Source organism: Furipterus horrens, unplaced genomic scaffold (genome assembly GCF_987537825.1).
Source record: "Furipterus horrens unplaced genomic scaffold, mFurHor1.1.pri manual_scaffold_7, whole genome shotgun sequence".
Lineage (NCBI taxonomy): Eukaryota > Metazoa > Chordata > Mammalia > Chiroptera > Furipteridae > Furipterus > Furipterus horrens.
Window position 1 is genome coordinate 696316 of NW_028327177.1, and position 18472 is coordinate 714787.

General features: G+C 67.2%; 1 protein-coding gene across 1 annotated transcript; it reads left to right on the forward strand.

Moving 5' to 3' along the window:
- The first annotated feature begins 93 nt into the window (after window positions 1-93).
- SCRIB (scribble planar cell polarity protein) lies at window positions 94-18447 on the forward strand. Its single transcript, XM_090283250.1, has 36 exons — window positions 94-314; window positions 1305-1422; window positions 1527-1605; window positions 1690-1779; window positions 1879-1935; window positions 2030-2093; window positions 2183-2257; window positions 2329-2473; window positions 2707-2825; window positions 3104-3303; window positions 3386-3552; window positions 3635-3765; window positions 3852-3974; window positions 4656-4832; window positions 5195-5560; window positions 6139-6201; window positions 6587-6676; window positions 7142-7219; window positions 7833-8150; window positions 8242-8322; window positions 8415-8669; window positions 8894-9004; window positions 9080-9373; window positions 9453-9641; window positions 14127-14237; window positions 14317-14364; window positions 15698-15751; window positions 16122-16205; window positions 16314-16424; window positions 16518-16677; window positions 16756-16888; window positions 16996-17181; window positions 17264-17406; window positions 17484-17728; window positions 17932-17983; window positions 18068-18447. The coding sequence occupies exons 1-36, from the start codon at window positions 156-158 to the stop codon at window positions 18208-18210; spliced, it is 5019 nt and encodes a 1672-aa protein (XP_090139376.1). The 5' UTR covers window positions 94-155; the 3' UTR covers window positions 18211-18447.
- The last annotated feature ends 25 nt before the right edge of the window (window positions 18448-18472 follow it).

Here is an 18472-nt window from a genome sequence, read left to right on the forward strand (position 1 = left end):
GAGCGTTCCGAGGGCGGGCCGGGCCCAGTGCCGCCGCGGCCGGGCCGCCCCCGCCCCTCCGTCCCTCGCCGCGGCCGCCCCGGCGCTCATGCGGGCCGAGCCCCGCCCCCCACCCGCCGCCGGAGCCCGCGCCCGAACCTGCGCCCGCCCGCACCATGCTCAAGTGCATCCCCCTGTGGCGCTGCAACCGGCACGTGGAGTCGGTGGACAAGCGCCACTGCTCGCTGCAGGCCGTGCCCGAGGAGATCTACCGCTACAGCCGCAGCCTGGAGGAGCTCCTGCTCGACGCCAACCAGCTGCGCGAGCTGCCCAAGGTGCGCCGCCGCCCGCCGAGCCCTGCCGGCCCGGCCCGGCCCGGCCGGTTCCTACCGGCCGCCGCCCCTCCCGGGCGGCCGTGGTCGTCAGGTGCCTGCCCGGGGGCGGGGAGGTCCCCCCGCCTGGAGGAGGAGCCGCAGCGTGAGAGCCCCGAGGACGCGAGCCCGAGGGGCAGGGGCGGGTGGAAGGTGACCCCGGCTTGCGCGCGGGCGCTGCTTCGCCGGGCTGCCCTGGAAGGGGCCGGCCTTCTCCCGGGACTGCTCTCCTTCCTCCCGGGCGCCGGGGCGGGCGGGGCGCCTCTGCCACGGTGCTTGTGCCTGACCGGGTGTTCTCCGTCACCGCCGGCCGTGGTCGTCCCTCCGGGCCCGCGTGCCGCTTCCTTCTGAGGCCGCCCTGGAGTGGGGGCTGAGGACGCCCAGTCGCGGAAGGGGTTCTGTTTGTGAGGACAGGGTGCCCCAGGGGCCGGCGCCGGGGGGCTGCGGCTCTTTCCTGCACTTGGGCGCCGGGCGCTGTCCCGCAGGTCCCTGTGCTGCCTATGGCGCGCTGCCGTTTCCACGGCCCTTCTCGGCGATGGGCAAGTGCGTGCTTGGGCCTGCCGCGTTGATCTGGTGCAGGAGCAGACACCACTGGCGGGGTCACCTGCGGGGTGGGGGACCAGGTGTTGCAGGTGCTAGGTGGAGTCTGGAGGGGACACAGGAAGGAGAAAACAGACTTGCCAACTCGGAGGGAGGTGGCTTCTCCACTAGGATGTGAGTGTGTGAAGCCCGCCCCTGGGAAGGTGCCACTGAGGAGGGCAGCGAGGGGCGTGTGAGGGTCTTTTCCTCCTTTTGCTTTTCCTGCTGCAGAGCTGGGCGCCATGGCAGGACCCCTGGCTGCTCGGTGGCTTAGAGCAGGCAGAGCCCCGGGGGACCCATCACGTGGGAATTTCTCTGCTCCAGAGGGGCCTCTGCCACAGAGCTCAGCCCCCTGGCCTCACTCCCTGCCCACAGCCTTTCTTCCGGCTGCTGAACCTGCGTAAGCTGGGCCTGAGTGACAACGAGATCCAGCGTCTGCCCCCTGAGGTGGCCAACTTCATGCAGCTGGTGGAGCTGGACGTGTCGCGGAACGGTGAGGCGCCTGGGCGGGTCTGGGTGCAGCCTGGGGGTGGCGGGAAGGGCTTCAGGCTCCTGGTGGCTGTGTGGCCTCTCTGGCGACCCTCACTCCTGTTGCAGACATTCCTGAGATCCCTGAGAGCATCAAGTTTTGCAAGGCCCTTGAGATTGCAGATTTCAGTGGCAATCCCTTGTCCAGGTGAGTGGTGGCCATGGTAGGGGTGGTGTGGGGGCCCCCACACCCTCAGCCGGGATTTCTGAAGTCCCCCTTCCCCTGGTGTAGGCTCCCCGAGGGCTTCACTCAGCTGCGCAGCCTGGCTCACTTGGCTCTGAATGATGTGTCCCTGCAGGCTCTGCCGGGGGACGTGGGCAAGTGAGTGTCTTTTGTTGGGGGGTTGGCTTGGCTCCGCCCTGCTCCTGCCCATGTCCCGCTGTCCTTGCCTCCCTCATGCCGCACCCTGGTCTCTTTCAGCCTCGCCAACCTAGTGACTCTGGAGCTCCGGGAGAACCTGCTCAAGTCCCTGCCCGCGTGAGTGGCCGGCGCCCCACCGGTGGCAGCTTGGGCTGCAGCTCTGGGGCCTGGGCCACGCATGGAAAGGACACTTGCTTTGTTCCCTGTGTAGGTCTCTGTCCTTCCTGGTCAAGCTGGAACAGCTGGATTTGGGAGGCAACGATCTGGAAGTGCTGGTGCGGAGAGGGTGGGGCTGTCATGGGCGGGGTGGGGCGGCCAGCCAGGCAGGTGAGCCTTGGTCACTCCCTCCCTTCTGTTCCTGCAGCCTGACACCCTGGGGGCTCTGCCCAATCTCCGGGAGCTGTGGCTGGACCGGAACCAGCTGTCGGCCCTGCCTCCGGTGAGTGAGGGTGTGGCCATCCCCCCCTCGCACCCAGCCGGCAGCGCCCTGACCCTCTGCACCCCGCCCAGGAGCTTGGGAACCTTCGGCGCCTGGTGTGCCTGGATGTGTCAGAGAACCGGCTGGAGGCGCTGCCTGCGGAGCTGGGGGGGCTCGCGCTGCTCACAGACCTGCTGCTGTCCCAGAACCTGCTGCAGCGGCTCCCTGATGGCATTGGTCAGTGCCGGCCGGGGGCTGTAAGTTATCTCTGAGGGGCGGGATCGGGCTGAGGTGGGGATGAGGTGACACAGCACCCACGGTGCTGAGCTCAGACCGCATCCTGAGGTGCTGTGCGGGCTGAGGAGCAAAGGACATGGGGGTGGGGACAGGCCGAGCGGGGCGCTGTCTCCACTGAGGGCAGCTGGCCCCCCACCCCACTCAGCCCTGTTGCCACGACGCCCCAACATCAGGTCAGTTGAAGCAGCTGTCCATCCTGAAGGTGGACCAGAACCGTCTGTGCGAGGTGACCGAGGCCATCGGGGGCTGCGAGAACCTGTCTGAGCTGATCCTCACAGAGAACCTGCTGACGGTAGGCCTGGCTCTGGGGGCTTCGTCCCTGGTAGGGATCGGTTTCCGTTAGCGCGGGAGGCAGAGTGCAAGGGTGGGTGCCATCGCATGCCAGGAGCTGTCGCGTGCTGGGCGCTGTCGCGAGCTGGGCACGGGACGTTTGCTTGGATGGGAGGCCAGTGGGAGGCGGAGCAGGGATCGGGACCAAGTACAGGTTGCTTAGGGTCTGCCGTCTGGTTCCTTGCTCCCAACGGGCTTCTGCCAGTCTCTGACCTTCCTCTCCACCTCCACCCTGGCCAGGCTCTGCCCCGTTCCCTTGGGAAGCTGACCAAGCTGACCAACCTCAATGTGGACCGGAACCGCCTAGAGGTATTACCACCTGAGATCGGGGGCTGTGTGGCACTCAGTGTCCTGTCCTTGAGGGACAACCGCTTAGCCATCCTGCCACCCGAGCTCGCGCACACAACGGAGCTGCATGTGCTGGATGTGGCCGGGAACCGGTGAGTGCCCACTGCCCTGCCCATCCCTCCTGAGCTGACCGTGCCACGGGCCCCGTGAACTGACGGTGCCGTGGGCCCTCAGGCTGCAGAGTCTGCCGTTCGCGCTCACCCACCTCAACCTCAAGGCCCTGTGGTTGGCTGAGAACCAGGCACAGCCCATGCTGCGGTTCCAGACGGAGGATGATGCCCAGACCGGGGAGAAGGTGCTCACCTGCTACCTGCTTCCCCAGCAGCCCGCACCCAGCCTCGGTAGGTTGTTGCCAAATGGCGGGGGAGCGCCAGGGCTGGGTGTGGCCTCAGGCAGGGCTGGGCCTGACGTTCCCTCCCACAGAGGACCCTGGGCAGCGGAGCAGCCCCTCCGAGAGCTGGAGCGATGCCCCGCTCAGCCGCGTCAGCGTCATCAAGTTTCTGGGGGCTCCCACGAGTGACGAGGATGGCGAGGAGTCCGCCGCAGAGAGACGGGTATGGGGGTCCCTGGGTGGGCAGCCCACTCCCCGCCCCGATCTGACCCTGCCCCGCCCACCCCTCACCCCCGGCGCCCACCGCAGGGCCTGCAGCGGCGGGCCACGCCGCACCCCAGCGAGCTCAAGGTGATGAAGAGAGGCGTGGAGGAGCGGCGCGGCGAGGCCTCCTGCAGGCCGGACCCCGGGCTGCCCTCGCCATCAGAGGAGGTGACTGTGGGCATGGGCGCTGAGGGTCCAGGGTGGCAGGAGGCACACAGAAGGGACTGGCCTGCTGAGGGTTAGGGGGTGCAGAGCCGCTCATCTGTCCGCCTGCAGAGCAGGGCCAGGGGGGCGAGGGGGGCGGGCTGGGTGCGGGAGCACTCAGGCAGGCATGTGGGGCAGGCGCATAGGCTGTCCTTGGCGCAGGGGACAGGATCTGCGCCTGTGGGCTGGCGTCTCTCCTGGCTGCCCACCCAGCTGGCACGGGTGTTACCAGCTTCTGCGAAGGAGGCCAGGGCTGGGCAGGCACAGCTCCACTCGTGCGGGCTTCTGGCAACAGGCGGGGAGCTTCAGGCCCCTTGGTGCCCGGGGACACGCGGTCGGGCCTGTGCACGCCCGCCTCCCCTCCTCCCACGGCGGGCAGCTTCCGCGGCCTGCCTGCGAGGCTGCGCTCACGTCGGGGCACTCGGCCTTCCTGTGCTGCCATCGTCCTGGGAGCGCGTGTCGTCTCTGCCCTTTTGGTTTTGGTGGCGAGATCTCCGGGGAGCTGCGTCAGAGAACTGCGCCTCTGTACCCGCAGCTCCAGTTGGTGGCAGCGGGGCTTCCCCGGGACAGAGAGTGCCTAGGGCTGAGCTCCCCAGGGCAGGCCAGAGGGCCTTGCAGCCTGACTGGCCTCCTGACTGTCCGCAGGAGAAGAGGCTGAGCAGCAGGTCCGGCCTGAGTGAGGACTCGCATCCGTCCACCAGCACCACCTCCCCAGGGGAGACCGAGGGCCTGCCGGCTGAGGAGGAGGAGGCCGGGGAGTGGAGCCCACAGGATGCCACGCCCGCTGCCCAGGATGAGGCTCAAGAGGAGACCTATGAGGAGGTGAGTCTACCTTGGGAGCCACCTGCCCAGGAGTGGGGGCTGCTCTTCCCCACCCCTCCTTCTCCCTGCGTAGTTGGGGTGCTGGCAGGACCAGGCGGGCTCCCACTCTGAGCTCCGCAGAGGTGTGGGTGGGGCTGAGGGTTTCCTGGGTTTCTGCCTGGTCCTGACGGTGCTGCCATGAGAGGAGCCTCCTGGCAGCGCCTCGGCCTTCCCCAAGCCCTCAGCTGGCCCTTGCCGACAGCCCCCACCCTTGACCTTGAAGCAGCAGGGAGCCTCTCAGAGCCAATCCTGCTGCCGCCTGCTCCAGGGCTCCCCTAGGCCCCCGGGGGTGGGCTGGGCCACCCTCACGCTTGCCCCTGCAGCCCACAGTGCGCTTCGCAGAGGCCACCCTGCTGCTGCCTGCAGAGGACGGCGAGAGCGAGGAGGGGCCGCTGGAGGCCCCCTGGGCCCTGCCTGCCGGGAGGCAGCGGCTCACCCGCAAGGACACGCCCCACTATAAGAAGCACTTCAAGGTCTCCAAGCTGCCCCAGCCCGAGGCCGTTGTGGCTCTGCTGCAGGGGGCGCAGCCCGAGAGCGAGGGCTTGGCGGGGACTGGGGGCTGGCACAACGGCCCGCACACGCCCTGGGCGCCTCGGGCCGAGGACGAGGAGGATGAGGAGGACGAAGAGCCGGCGGTGGCTGAGGAGGAGGAGGAGGAGGAGGCCGTGGCTTCTGTGCCCTCTGTCAAGGTGGGTCTCACCCCTCCAGCTGCCTGACTCAGATGCCAGCCTCCGGGTCACTGTCACTGCTCCCACCCACGCCCCGCCGCCCGGGGCTGTGCTGGCATTCGTCTCCGGAGGCGCTGGCCCGGCGCTGGGCCCAGCAGAGGGGCCCTCTCCAAGGGCGCTGCCTGCGCACCCTCCCTGGCCAGGCCTCCCTTGTGCCTTCCTTTGGCGCTCAGGTGGCTCTCACGGGCCCTCGGGGGTTCTGCCTGCTCCCCAGGGACACCCCGTCGGCCACGGCACCTGTCTCTGACCCCTGAACGGCTTTGCCCTGAGCTCAGGCGTGACGCCACGGTCGCCGAGGCGCCTGCGGGGTCCGTGGGGATGGCCAGGCCCAGCCCTCTGTGGGGCCGCCTGCCCTGCCCTGCTCTGCTCTGTCGGCGGCTCAGCAGCAGGAGGCACATTCCAGGGGACAAGGGGCTGGTGCTTGAGCTTTAGGGGCTCGGTGTGGTCTCGCTCTCCTTTCTGCTGGCGCGGGGCCGGGCGAGGTGGTGGCGGGGCCGGCGGTGCTCACCTGCATGCCCTCGCTGGTCCTGTCCTGACAGGGGGTGTCGTTTGACCAGGCCAATAACCTGCTGATAGAGCCCGCTCGCATTGAGGAGGAAGAGGTCTGTACTCGCTGCTCTGGCTCCACCCGGCTGCTGCCGCACTTTCGGGGCTCTGGGCTCTCGAGTTTCCTTCCCTCTTCTGCAGCCCCTCTCCTGTGTCCCTGAGGGGCCCGCTGACCCTTCAGCCCAGAGGGATGGGGTGGGGACAGAGTGCTGGCCTCCAGGCAGGGGCAGCCCATCTTGGCAGGGCTGCAGGGCCAGGTCCTGCCACTCCACCCATCTGCAGGGCCTCAGGCTCATCACTGCCTGGGCCGCCGCACTCTGCCCAGCAGCACCCACTCGTCCAGCTTCTCCCGTGCCCCCAGCTGCCCTGGCTGGATGTCCCTGGTGAGGACTTGGCCTGCCCCAGGTAGCCCTCCCTAGACATCGTGTTTTCTGTTTCCAGCTGACACTCACCATCGTGCGGCAGACGGGGGGCCTCGGCATCAGCATTGCGGGGGGCAAGGGCTCCACCCCATACAAGGGCGATGATGAGGTGAGAGCTGCCCCCCGGGCTCTTCTGCCAGCCCATTGTTCTTCTGGCTCATGGGGCCGCTGGGGACCTTCTAACCTCGCTGCTTGCTTGCCCTCACATCTGCCTCGCTGACCCCAGGAGACTCACTCTCTCTTGGTTTCCAGATCCCAGGTCCCACTCTCTTTCCACTCTCACTCCTGACCCTGAACTAAACTTTAACTGGGGTGGGATTTTAGAGCTGAGCACGCTTCAGAGGGCAGCCCTGAACCTGGTTTGGGTTGAAAACCCCTTTTGGAGGTTAACCTATGCCCTGTAGCATGGGCGACCACAGTGGCTGGAGCCTAGCCTCCGGCGTTCAGGCCCCCTGCACCTCTGTGCAGGTCCCGGGCCTGGGGACTATGAGCCTCGGCTGTGTGCACCCTGGGCCTGGGGCCCACAGTCCTTGGCTGTGTGCACTTCTGGGCTCAGCACCCACTCGTCCTCCAGGGCATATTCATCTCCCGGGTGTCTGAGGAGGGCCCCGCCGCCCGGGCTGGAGTCCGAGTGGGCGACAAGCTCCTTGAGGTGAGTTGGAGCCCTCAGGGTCCCCACAGTCCCCACACAGACTGGCACACCTACAGGAGGTTGGGGTTGCCCACGCACTAGACCCCAGGCAAGGAGAGGTTCAGGAGGCCCAAGGGAGGGACCCCCATGTAGGTGGGCGCTGGCTACACCTGGAGTGGAGGCCTCTGCAGGGGGCACTGCTCCTGGGGGGCCTAAGAGGTGGTCACACATCTAGTGGGTCTGGGTTGGAGTTTGACTCCTGCCCTGGAGCCCCTCCCTGGGCATCTGGCCACCCACCCTGGCAGGTGTGCCAAGGAGCGCATGGGTGTTTGCCCAAGCGGGGCTCATGTCGTCCAGGAAAGCTGGGAAGGCGGAGGGCGGAAGAGCCTCCCAGGTCAGGATTGGGGACCTAGCAACCCCTGTGTCCTGGGCTGTGGGAGTGCTCTGGTGACAGACAGGTGGCAGGGTATCTCGGACTAGGGGTGCAGGTGTGGACTAGCAGGTGGGGCCTCCGCCCGCTCTCTTCAGCCAGAGGGATTGCACAGGTGGGAGCGGGACCTGCCAGGAGCAGCGTTGGGGCGTCCGTGGAGCCTTGCCACGGCTGGGCTCGCTCTGACGCGAGCGCGGTCTGCAGGTGAACGGCGTGGCCTTGCACAGCGCTGAGCACCACCAGGCCGTGGAGGCGCTGCGGGGGGCGGGCACCAGCGTGCAGATGCGGCTGTGGCGGGAGCGCATGGTGGAGCCCGAGAACGCGGTCACCGTCACGCCTCTGCGGCCAGAGGATGACTACAGCCCTCGGGAGCGGCGGTTTGGGGGTCTGCGCCTGCCCCAGCCCGAAACCCCAGGACCCCTCCGGCAGCGCCACGTGGCCTGCCTGGTGCGCAGCGAGAAGGGGCTGGGCTTCAGCATCGCTGGAGGAAAAGGCTCCACCCCCTACCGGGCTGGCGATGGGGTGAGCCGGCAGCAGGGGTGGAGGTGGGGCCGGACCCGCTGCGGTTTCTCATCTCTGCGTCTGCTGCATGGCTCGGCGCCCCTCTCCACAGGGCATCTTCATCTCCCGAATTGCCGAGGGGGGTGCTGCTCACCGGGCGGGCACGTTGCAGGTCGGCGACCGAGTCCTCTCGGTGAGTGGGGTTGGTGGGGCTGCCCAGCGCTCTCCCCACCCCGTCTCCCCACTGGGGCCTCCCAACCCTCTTGACTGACCTTGTTCTTGCAGATCAATGGGGTGGACATGACAGAGGCCAGGCACGACCACGCTGTCTCTCTGTTGACCGCTGCCTCCCCCACCATCGCCCTGCTGCTGGAGCGGGAGGCTGGGGCACCCCTTCCTCCCAGCCCCCCGTCACACTCCCCCCCACCCCCCACTGCTGCCACCACCACCATGGTCACGGCCACCCTTGGGGATCCTGGACCACTGAGGCTAGCCCCCAGTCTGCTTGCCGCCGCCCTAGAGGGGCCGTACCCAGTGGAGGTGAGCCCTCAGCCTCTCCAGGCCACACTACTCCAGGTCAGGGAGGGGACGCTCACTCAGGCCCCGGGACGCTGGGGCGTCATAGTCCCCCGTGGTTCTCCATGCACCCAACACAGCCCCCTGTGGTGGCCAGCACAGACACCGCACCCCCAGAGCCCCGGCTGCTCTGGCAGGTTCATTGTCCCTCCCACGTCGCATGCCCCTCACACCCCTGGTGTCTCCAGGAGATCTGCCTGCCGAGAGCCGGGGGCCCACTGGGGCTCAGCATCGTTGGGGGCTCTGACCACTCCAGCCACCCATTTGGAATCCAGGAGCCTGGTGTCTTCATCTCCAAGGTACGGTGTGCCCAGGTGCTGCTGTGCGAGGCCGGCGCCCCGGCCAGGTCTCTGAGGCCTCGCCCTCCCTTCCAGGTGCTCCCACGGGGCCTGGCTGCACGCAGTGGCCTGCGGGTCGGGGACCGCATCCTGGCAGTGAACGGGCAGGATGTGAGGGAGGCCACGCACCAGGAGGCGGTCGGGGCACTGCTTCGGCCCTGCCAGGAGCTGGTGCTGCTGGTGCGCAGGGACCCGCCGCCCCCGGGCCTCCGGGAGCTCTGCATCCAGAAGGCCCCTGGGGAGAAACTGGGCATCAGCATCCGTGGGGGCGCCAAGGGCCATGCGGGGAACCCCTGCGACCCCACTGACGAGGGCATCTTCATCTCCAAGGTGAGGGCCTGCCCGCCAGGGCCCTGGGACAGGTGGGCTCAGGGCCGCCAGTCCTGACTGCAGACCGATGTCCCTGCAGGTGAGCCCCACGGGCGCAGCCGGGCGCGACGGCCGCCTGCGAGCGGGGCTGCGGCTGTTGGAGGTGAACCAGCAGAGCCTGCTGGGCCTCACGCACGCCGAGGCCGTGCAGCTGCTGCGCCGCGCGGGGGACGCCCTCAGCGTGCTCGTCTGCGACGGCTTCGACACCAGCACAGCACCCCCTGCCGAGGTCAGTGCCCTGGTGCTGCCTGGGGGTGCGGCTCTGCACAGGCCTGGGGTGGGGGCGGTGGGACACGGTGCTGGGCCAGGGTCCCGACCGCCCACTGGGGACGTGGGGAGCCAGCCCAGGTGGGGCGGGGGACGGAACAGGAGGTGGCGCTGGTCCTGGAAGAGGCAGAACCAGCGGCTTCCGGGTGGGCAGTTCCCGCAGAGCAGCCACCGGGCCAGGACCAAGCGGCTTTGAGCCAGGCACACACCGGGCCAGGGCGCCTCGGGCTGGCGCTGTCCATGTGGGGCCCAGGCGGCTCCCCCCAGCACCCTCCTGCTTCTCTGGGCAGCCCTCAGTGGAGAGCCCTCTGCCAACCTTCCCTGGAGAGGAGGCCGGGGCGTCCTGCCAGGCTCCCAAAGGCTGCCCCGCAGGCTGGCCCATACCCTGGACAGCCAGGCCTCTGACCTTGGTGTCCTCTCTGCTCACAGGGGACGGCGTCGCGCTGTTTCTCTGTCTTCTCTCCATGGCTCTCTGGAGCCCCCGAGGGCATCCTGGTTGGTGGGACCTCTGGGACAGGATGGTCACGGCAGGCTGGGCCCCCCGCACAGCCCTGGTTGGGGAAGGGGTTTGTGGCCGTGCCCTTATCCCCGGGGCTGGACGCCGGGCTGGAGGCTGCGCCTCCCGGGCTCTGGGCCCTCCTGCTGGGCCTCCTGCCGCACCTGCCTTCGTCCTCACAGGACCCTTGGCCATGTGGAGGGAGGATGTGCTCCTGGGACTTAGGTCCGGGGCTGTGTTGCCTTTGTTTGCTTATTTGAAACACATATTTGGAAGTGTTTTAGTTGATACATTTAGTTCTTTCAAGCTCTTTGTTCAGAGAGTAAATGCAGCTTTGCTGTGATGGGTTCCCACACACCCTGAGTGTCAGGGACCACGCTTGGCCTCACTCTGGAACACAGGGCTCTTCTGCTGGTGGCCCTGGCAACCCTTCACAGCACTGTGGCCGCCGTCCCCGGGCGCCAGCTGCCTGGTGGCCCAGCGAGTGTGGCAGGGGGTGGGGTGTTTCTGTGTGGCGCACATGCGTGTGTCTAGGGCTCTGGCAGGCGCTGCTGTTGTGTCTCCGTGCCCTTCTGCTTCCAGGACTGTGTCATTCATCACGTGACACACAATGGTTTTTATACCATAAACGACCGTCTTTTCTGATGTGGAGCAAGTGTTTTTGTCACTTTCACTTTCTGAGAACAGCATCCTTGGGGTCACAGACGTCTGACCCTCTATGAATCGAGTTTCCTCAGCCTTCCCTCCGAGACCTCGGGCTCCTGCACAGGCCTCAGGACATGGCCCTCTCATCCTCGAGCGGCTTGAAGCCCTGCCCTGACCCCCGACACCCCGCAGTGACGGGCCCGTGGCCTCCTCAGTCCCGTGCTGTCACTCTGGGCTGTGTGGAGACCTAATGTCCTCCTTTTGAAAATTTTCTATTTTCATATGTTTTTTCTTCCCAATGAACCTGTGAGGTTTTGTAGTGAGAGCTGGTTGGGGGCAGCCCTGAGCGCAGAGCCGCTGCGGGAGGCCCACACGGGGCTCTGGGGCTGCACTTGGCCCCCGTCCCCCTCGTTGGGACTTGTGTCCCAGCCCCTGGTAGAAGCCCTGCCGGCCAGGCCCTTGGTGCAGTGGGGACAGTGGCCTTGTCCTATGCCACTTGAAGGGGCTGTTTCGTCTTGTGATCTGATGTTTGCTGTAATTTCTTTTATAACAATCTGTAAGTTTGGGCAAGTGCTGCTACTTATAACCTGCAAGGGCTGTTATGAAACGGGGCTGGGTTTTCTGAAGTCCTGTCCACGGCGGTCTCCGCATGTGTGCGCGACACGGAGCTGGGGCTGGCCCTGGCCCTTCGTCGTCTGGGGTGGGGTGGAGGACACTCTTCCCCTGGGCTCCTCCTGGGCTCAGGTCCCCTCTCGTCCTGCTTATTTCTGTCTCCTTTGCCCCGTCACACTTGCTGGAGTTCTGTGTGTGAGCAGCCTGGTTTGAGCCAGCTTTGGGGTCCCAGTCACACCGCCTGTCGCCCCGTGGCCCCGGCTCTGGGGTGAGTCCGTCCGGGGCGCCTTCTGCAGCCGTCGCTCCTAGTGCGGCTGCAGGCCCGGCTGTGCGGAGGAGCTTCTCTCCAGCCGCGTTCTCGTCCTGAAAGGTATTGTCAGTGCTCGGCTCTTTGATTTGTCACCCTGAGTAACAAGCCAGTGCCTCGGACATCTGGACGGTCGGGGCCGGCACTCTGTGGCCAGGGCTTACCTCGCCCTCATCAGGCAGCGTGGTTCCTGGGCTCTGGAACCCAAGGTCTGTCGCCCGCATGTCCTGGCTCTGCCACGGCCTCGTGCTGCTGTTTCCCGTTCCTGCAAGAGGACAGGCTCCATCACTGCCGTGAGTTTGTGTTTTTGTCCCTCAGCTGAAGGTGTCATAGACCCTGTTACCTCAGCCACGTAAGAACTTCCAAACCCAGCGCCAGCGACGCTGGGGGCAGCTGAAGGTCACGTGATGTCCTTCGGGTTCATTTCCCCACGTAAGAGGTGCGCTCAGTCCTGCGTGCTTAAGTCACTTGAAACAAGTCTTTGTGCTGGGCTTACTGGTTTGGGTTTTTAGGGTTGACTGAAAACCACTTCTTAGTGCAGACCTTTTATCCGCGTGGTCCCGAAACAGCGCCATGGTGCCCTGAGGGCCTGGCGTTGGTCTCCGTGCCCTGGACAGGCCACCGTTTGCATTAGTGTTGGCTTGTCCTGCCAGTACGTCTTTTTGAAAAATATAAGCAAGTACATAAAATGGTCTTAAACTCAGAGAACAGTGGCAAGAACAGCCCAAGGGCCTCTCTGTCCAGCCAGGTGTGCATCCGCCCTTCACAGCAGAGGGTGCAGCCAGGGCGTGCGTCCCTGTGTGCAGAGCCTCCCTGGGAGTGTCTGGGGGCACATGTTTGGCAGGATTGTCACTGAAGTGACCAGGTCTTCTTAGGGTCTGCTGCCAGGACGTGTGGTGTCCTCTATGGTCCCCCCCATGGCAGTTCTTTTCCCCAAAGTTCACGCCTGTTTTGTGGAGGCCTTCAAGGCTGCTGCCCATCCCAGCCATCAGGTGCTGACAGCAGCTCAGCCCCTCGGGCACAGTCCTGGTGTCGGCCCATGGTGGGGGCCACTCGGTGCTGCCGCCCGGACCCCGGAACCTGCCCCAGGCTCCCCCAGCACTGTGTCAGGGACACCCTTGGCGCAGACACGCTGGTGCCCTTGCCCTCTGATTCCCTGGGGGATGAGCTGCGGCTGCCGCTGTGGATATCAGTGCACAGGTTCTCCCTGCCTGGCCGCGCGCAGCCTCTGAACGTGGCCACCTGCCCTTACTCTGGCCAAGGGCGTGGCCTGGGCTCCCCGGCCTCCCGCAGCCCCGCGGTTACTGTTCTCCAAGGGGCACGTGTTCGTCTGTGGGGAAGTGCTGTTGAGAGGCCACGGTCTGTGCCCCGGATGCTGGTGCCCGCTGACACCACTGTTCCTGGAACTCGGGACGCGCATGACCACCCACCAGGCCTCCGCAGGCCGCCCCCACCCCCACCCCTGCACTCGCGTGGCCTCTGACAGCAGACGCCTGCCCATGGGCCTCCACCCAGCCCCCCTCGGTGGTGGCATCCGCGGGGTCTGTGGGCTGCCTCGGGCTGCCCGGCTCCGGCTTGGCTGTCCTGGGCCCCCGAGGGGTGAGCGCCCAAGTCAGTGTCGTCAGACTGCCTGGGTTTGTCAGAGCCAGAGGCACGTTCCCGTGTCTGTCACACTCCCATGTCCCCGGTGGCCTTGGCCCCCCGAGCCACGCCCACAACAGTGGTTGCATTGGAGCTTCGGTGGTGAAGTGACCCCCTGCCTGCCAGGTGCTCCCCCCGCCCCAGTCCCAACTTCTCTGCCCTGGCTGCCCCCGCATGCCCGCGCCGCCGCCTCTGTGTGGCCTCTCCCCCGGCCCTTTGGTGGTCAGCGCATTGGGCTCCTGGGACGACAGGCCGCTGGGCGCACCGTTCATGTGGGGGGCTTCCTGCCCTCTGCTCCCTTGCCACCCCTCCTCCGGCCCTGCTGCTGGTGGAGGCTGAGTGGCCCATTTTGTCCCTCGTGGGGTTGGACGTGCGTCTGTTTGCCCTCAGCGCTGTGGCCGCCCCCCAGCCCAGGCGGCGCTGAGCTCCTCCCCCTCAGGCCCCTCGGGTCCTCCCTCGCCGTCGCCTGCCGCTGTTGTTTCAGAGCTGCACCAGTGCTCACCTTGTAGGTTCCGGGCACGCCCGTGTCACCTGGAGCGCTGTTGTCCCTCCCCCAGTCTGGTGCTGTCACTGCGGTGGGGACAGCGCGGCCAGCCTGGCGCGGCCTGAGCAGCGCAGTCTGCGTCACTGCCCCAGCGCCCTGCCCTGCGCCCCTGACCTGTGATCGCCCTGTGACACAGCGCTTTGGGTGGCCAGTGGTACTGCTCAGGCCCCCACACCCACGTGCGTGCCTGTTGTCTCCTCAGGTGTCACCAGGCGTCATTGCCAACCCCTTTGCAGCCGGCATCGGCCGCAGGAGCAGCCTGGAAAGCGTTTCCTCCATCGACCGGGAGCTGAGCCCCGAGGGCCCCGCTAAGGTCAGAGCCGCCTGGGGCCAGCGGCCTGGGGCTGGGGCTGGGGCTGTGGGTCCCTGACCACCGTCTGCTCTGCTCACAGGCCAAGGAGCTGCCTGCACAGACACCACAGTGGGGACCAGAGTCCGCAGTGAGTGTCAGGCCTGCCCTCCCCTGCGCACCACGGGCCGTCGTTTCTGGCACTTGGGGTAGACGCAGCCCAGGGCTAGTGGGCGGCCATGTCCCAGACGCAGCTCCACGCTGTCACGGACGCAGCCCCTCCCCACCACAGTGTCCTCTGCGCTCAGGGCTGGGGCCCAGATGCCTTAGCCTCCTCTCTTCACCTGAGACCCTGCAGGACAGGCTGCTGGGGGGGAGCACTGCAGGGGCAGAGCAGGGAGGGGGTTGGAGTCAAGGCCTGCATGGCTGGACTGGCCAGGGGCACCCAGGCCTGGCACAGATCGCATCCCCCTTAGTCCGTGAACCAAGCCACACGCTGTCGCTGCTGTTGCCTCTTCATAGCTGAGGACTGGCGGGGGGTCCTATGAAAGCCCTTGGTCTCAGAGCAAGCTGGGTGTCGGGGAGCCCCTGCAGGCAGAGGGGGTCCCTGAGGGGGCGGGGCAGAAGCCCCTGGAAGCCACCAGAGCCATTGAGGTCCTGGTGGGGCAAGGCACATGCCACCCTGAGGAGGACAGGCTGGAGCAGCCGTGAGGAACCATGCAGACCAGGGCTGGGGGGCTGGGGGCAGCGCTGACAGCTGGGCTGGGGGTGGGTGCTGGGCAGGATGGACATTGAGTTCTTGCTCCTCCCCAAGAGGTATAAATAACCCCCGAGGCTATGTCCAGCCAGCGCCATGGGGAGTCCCCACAGGAACGTGAGTGGTGGGCGGGTGGGTACCTGGAGGTCCTGGGTGAGGGCCTCAGGGAGCAGGGAAGTGTTAAGGAGCTGTGGACACCCTCCTCCCTCCCTCAGCCAGAGACAGCCAAGAGTAGGAAGCCCCCAGGAGGGGTGGGGGCCCAGTGTCCTCTGACCAGAATTTGGCACAGCTGTGGGGTGGCTGGTGGGTGTCGGGCCTCCCGGGACCCAGTGCCTTTGAGACGCACAGGGAGGGCACAGTAGGCCCTGTGCTGGGGCCCAAGAGCTTCCACCAGTGTTGGTCCCTAGCCCCCCGTCCCCCAGCTCTTACTCTGTCCTGTCTCGTCTTGGTCTGTCTGTGTGTTCCCATCTCTCTTGTGAAGCTCCAGACCACCCAGTGCCAAGACGCACTCCTGGGGGTGGGGGGAACAGAGGCCAAGCACCCCAGTCTTCCCACATGTAGCCTTTGGGGGAGAACCCTTGGTGCTGGCCGAGCAGTGGTCCTGGCGCATCTGGGAACATCCCTTGGGCTGTGGTCAGGTCAGGGAGCTGAGGAGCAGCCTCAGGGTCCCCAAGAGAAGCACCCCCACGCCTTTCGTGGACCCTCACCCGGCTCCTGGCCCCTGCAGGTACCATCCAGAGGGAAGATGGCCGAGGCCCCTCGCTCCCCCAGCCACCAGCAGGTGAGTGCCTTACTTGGCGGAGGTGGAGGGCAGTGCAGAGGGTTCTTATGTCTGTGCCTTCCCCTCTGGGCAAGCGCTCCCCCCCAGCTGCTGTCTGTCTCTGGGGGGGCACCTTCCTGGCCAGGCCTGACTGGCACTGGGGGCAGAAGCTCCCCAGCCACAGAGGGCTGGGTGGCCAAGGCCTCCCCAGTACCGGGGGGCCCACTTGGCCCTGCCCCTCTCCCAACGCCTGAAGCTCCCTGGCTCTGCTGCATGGGGACCCTGGTCACCCACCCTGCTGCCACCTTGGCTCCATCTCTCTCTTTCTTCCTCCATCCCTCTACCCCTTCCCTGAACCCTTGGTCCCTCCCTCTGGCCCCTGCCTTTGCAGACAAAACCTGGGGTGATCCAGCCACTGGCTCAGGTCTGGCATAGGGGCTCCCCGGCCCCCAGGGGCAGAGGCAGTCCCCGCTCTGTGAGTGCCCTAGCCCATGGGGGGTGGGGGGTGGAGGCTGGTTGGGGGGTTGGGGACTGCAGCTTCCACAGCTGTCCCAGCTCAACTCACCAGAGCCTCGCCCCCCAGCCCCCCTCCCCACCCTCCCCGGACGAGCTCCCCTCAGACGTGAAGCGGGCCTACAGGACCTTCGCTGCTGTGCCAGGCCCACACCCCCTCCAGGACACGGCTGAAGTGAGTGTGGGGGCCGCCCCTCCCCGTCTGCAGGCGCCTCCAGGGTGGGGTGCAGGCTGGCGGAGCGACCACCCTGGTCTCAGCTCCCACTCCCCGCAGCCCGCTGTGCCCGGACCCACCGCCTCCCCGGAGCAGCTGTCCTTCCGAGAGCGGCAGAAATACTTTGAGTTGGAGGTGCGGGTGCCCCAGGCTGAGGGCCCCCCCAAGCGCGTGTCACTGGTGGGTGCTGACGACCTGCGGAAGATGCAGGAGGAAGAAGGTGAGCTGGCACTGAGCCGCAGCGGGCAGTGGCCGGTCCAGCCCCCCGGGGCCTGACCTCCATGCCCCCAACCCCCAGCGCGGAAGCTGCAGCAGAAGCGGGCGCAGATGCTGCGGGAGGCGGCAGACCCGGGCCTCGCCCTGGACCGGGAGGCCCCGGAAAACGAGGAGCCGGAGGAGGAGCCTCCCTGGGCCGAAGGCTCTGCCGCAGGGTGAGACTGTGGGGGAGGCAGCAGGACCCACTGTCCCCGAGGGGCACCCCTCCCTCCGGCCCCCCCCCCCCGCCCACCTGGCGACCCTGCCCTGTCCCCTGACCCAGGCTTGTCCCATCGTCCCCTCCACCCCTGGGGAGCAGCGCTCCAGTGCGGACAGCCAAAGCCGAGCGGCGCCATCAGGAGCGGCTGCGCGTGCAGAGCCCGGAGCTGCCGGTGCCCGAGCGGGCCCTGTCCCCAGCCGAGCGCCGCGCCCTGGAGGCGGAGAAGCGCGCGCTGTGGAGGGCGGCCAGGTGAGGCCCCGCCCGCCGCCTCCGAGGCCCCGCCCGCTGGCCTCCGGGGCCCCGCCCAGCCCCGCCTCCCTCTCCTTGGCAGGATGAAGTCCCTGGAGCAGGACGCCCTCCGTGCACAGATGGTTCTCAGCAAGTCCCAGGACGGCCGCAGCAAGCGGGGGCCCCTGGAGCGGCTGGCCGAGGCCCCCTCACCTGCGCCCACCCCGTCGCCCACGCCCCTGGAAGGTCCGTGTGTCCAAGGGCAGTCGGGGGTTTGGCCTGCAGCGCAGACCGCTCCCAACACGCATTTCTTGTCCCCCCAGACCTCGGCCCCCAGACGAGCGCCTCCCCTGGACGCCTGGTGAGGACCGGCTGCCGCGGGGGCCCGCTCTCCCCGCCGCGGCCTGGGGGCGGGGATCCAGGCTGCACCCCACTCGCACCCCCCTTCTCAGCTCTGCGCCTCTGCCTCTCTCCCTCACGCTGTCCTCTCAAGGCCTTGTCTGGGAGGAAGTTCGACTACAGGGTGTTCGCCGCCCTGCCCTCTTCCCGGCCTGTCTATGACCTGCAGGTACGGGGCCCCGCGGCCCTCGTGCCTGCGCCCCTGCAGCCGCCTGGGCCGCACCGGCCCTGTCCCCGCCGCCAGCGCCTTGCCTGTCTCTTTCCGGGGCCAGACCTGTTCCTCGGGTGTGGGGGCCTCGCCACCCCGGCTCCCACGGGTGGTTTCAGGCAGGTCTGGGGCGGAGCCCTGACCCAGCCCGTTTCCCACCACAGTCCCCAGATTTCGCGGAGGAGCTGCGGTCCTTGGAACCTTCTCCCAGCCCGGGTGAGTGACCAGGCCAGGCCCGGGGGTGCGCCCAGGGTGCCTGGCCCCCATCACCTCACTGCCCCCTCTGCCCCTGCCGCCCAGGCCTGCAGGAGGACGGAGAGGTGGCCATGGTGCTTCTGGGCAGGCCCTCGCCGGACACCGTGGGCCCCGAGGAGGTGACACTGTGCAGCAGCCGCCGCCCGATGCGTCCGGGTCGCCGTGGCCTGGGCCCGGTGCCCTCTTAGAGGGTCAGGGGCCCTTCCCCGGACTTGGGGTGGGGGCCCTGCCAGCTCCACCACCACCCTCGCCCCAAGTCTTTTAACCTGGGTGTTAGCGTTTTAAAGAGACCCCTCAGGAGTTCCGGCCGCTGACTAACTGCCCCTCCCCAGCCAGGACCTCTTGGCAAGACTGTAACTAGTGATGTTTGTACAACCAAAGACTCTATTTTGTGGTTTAAGGAGAATAAAATTGACTACATTTTACCTTCGCCTGTGTGTCAACCCACCC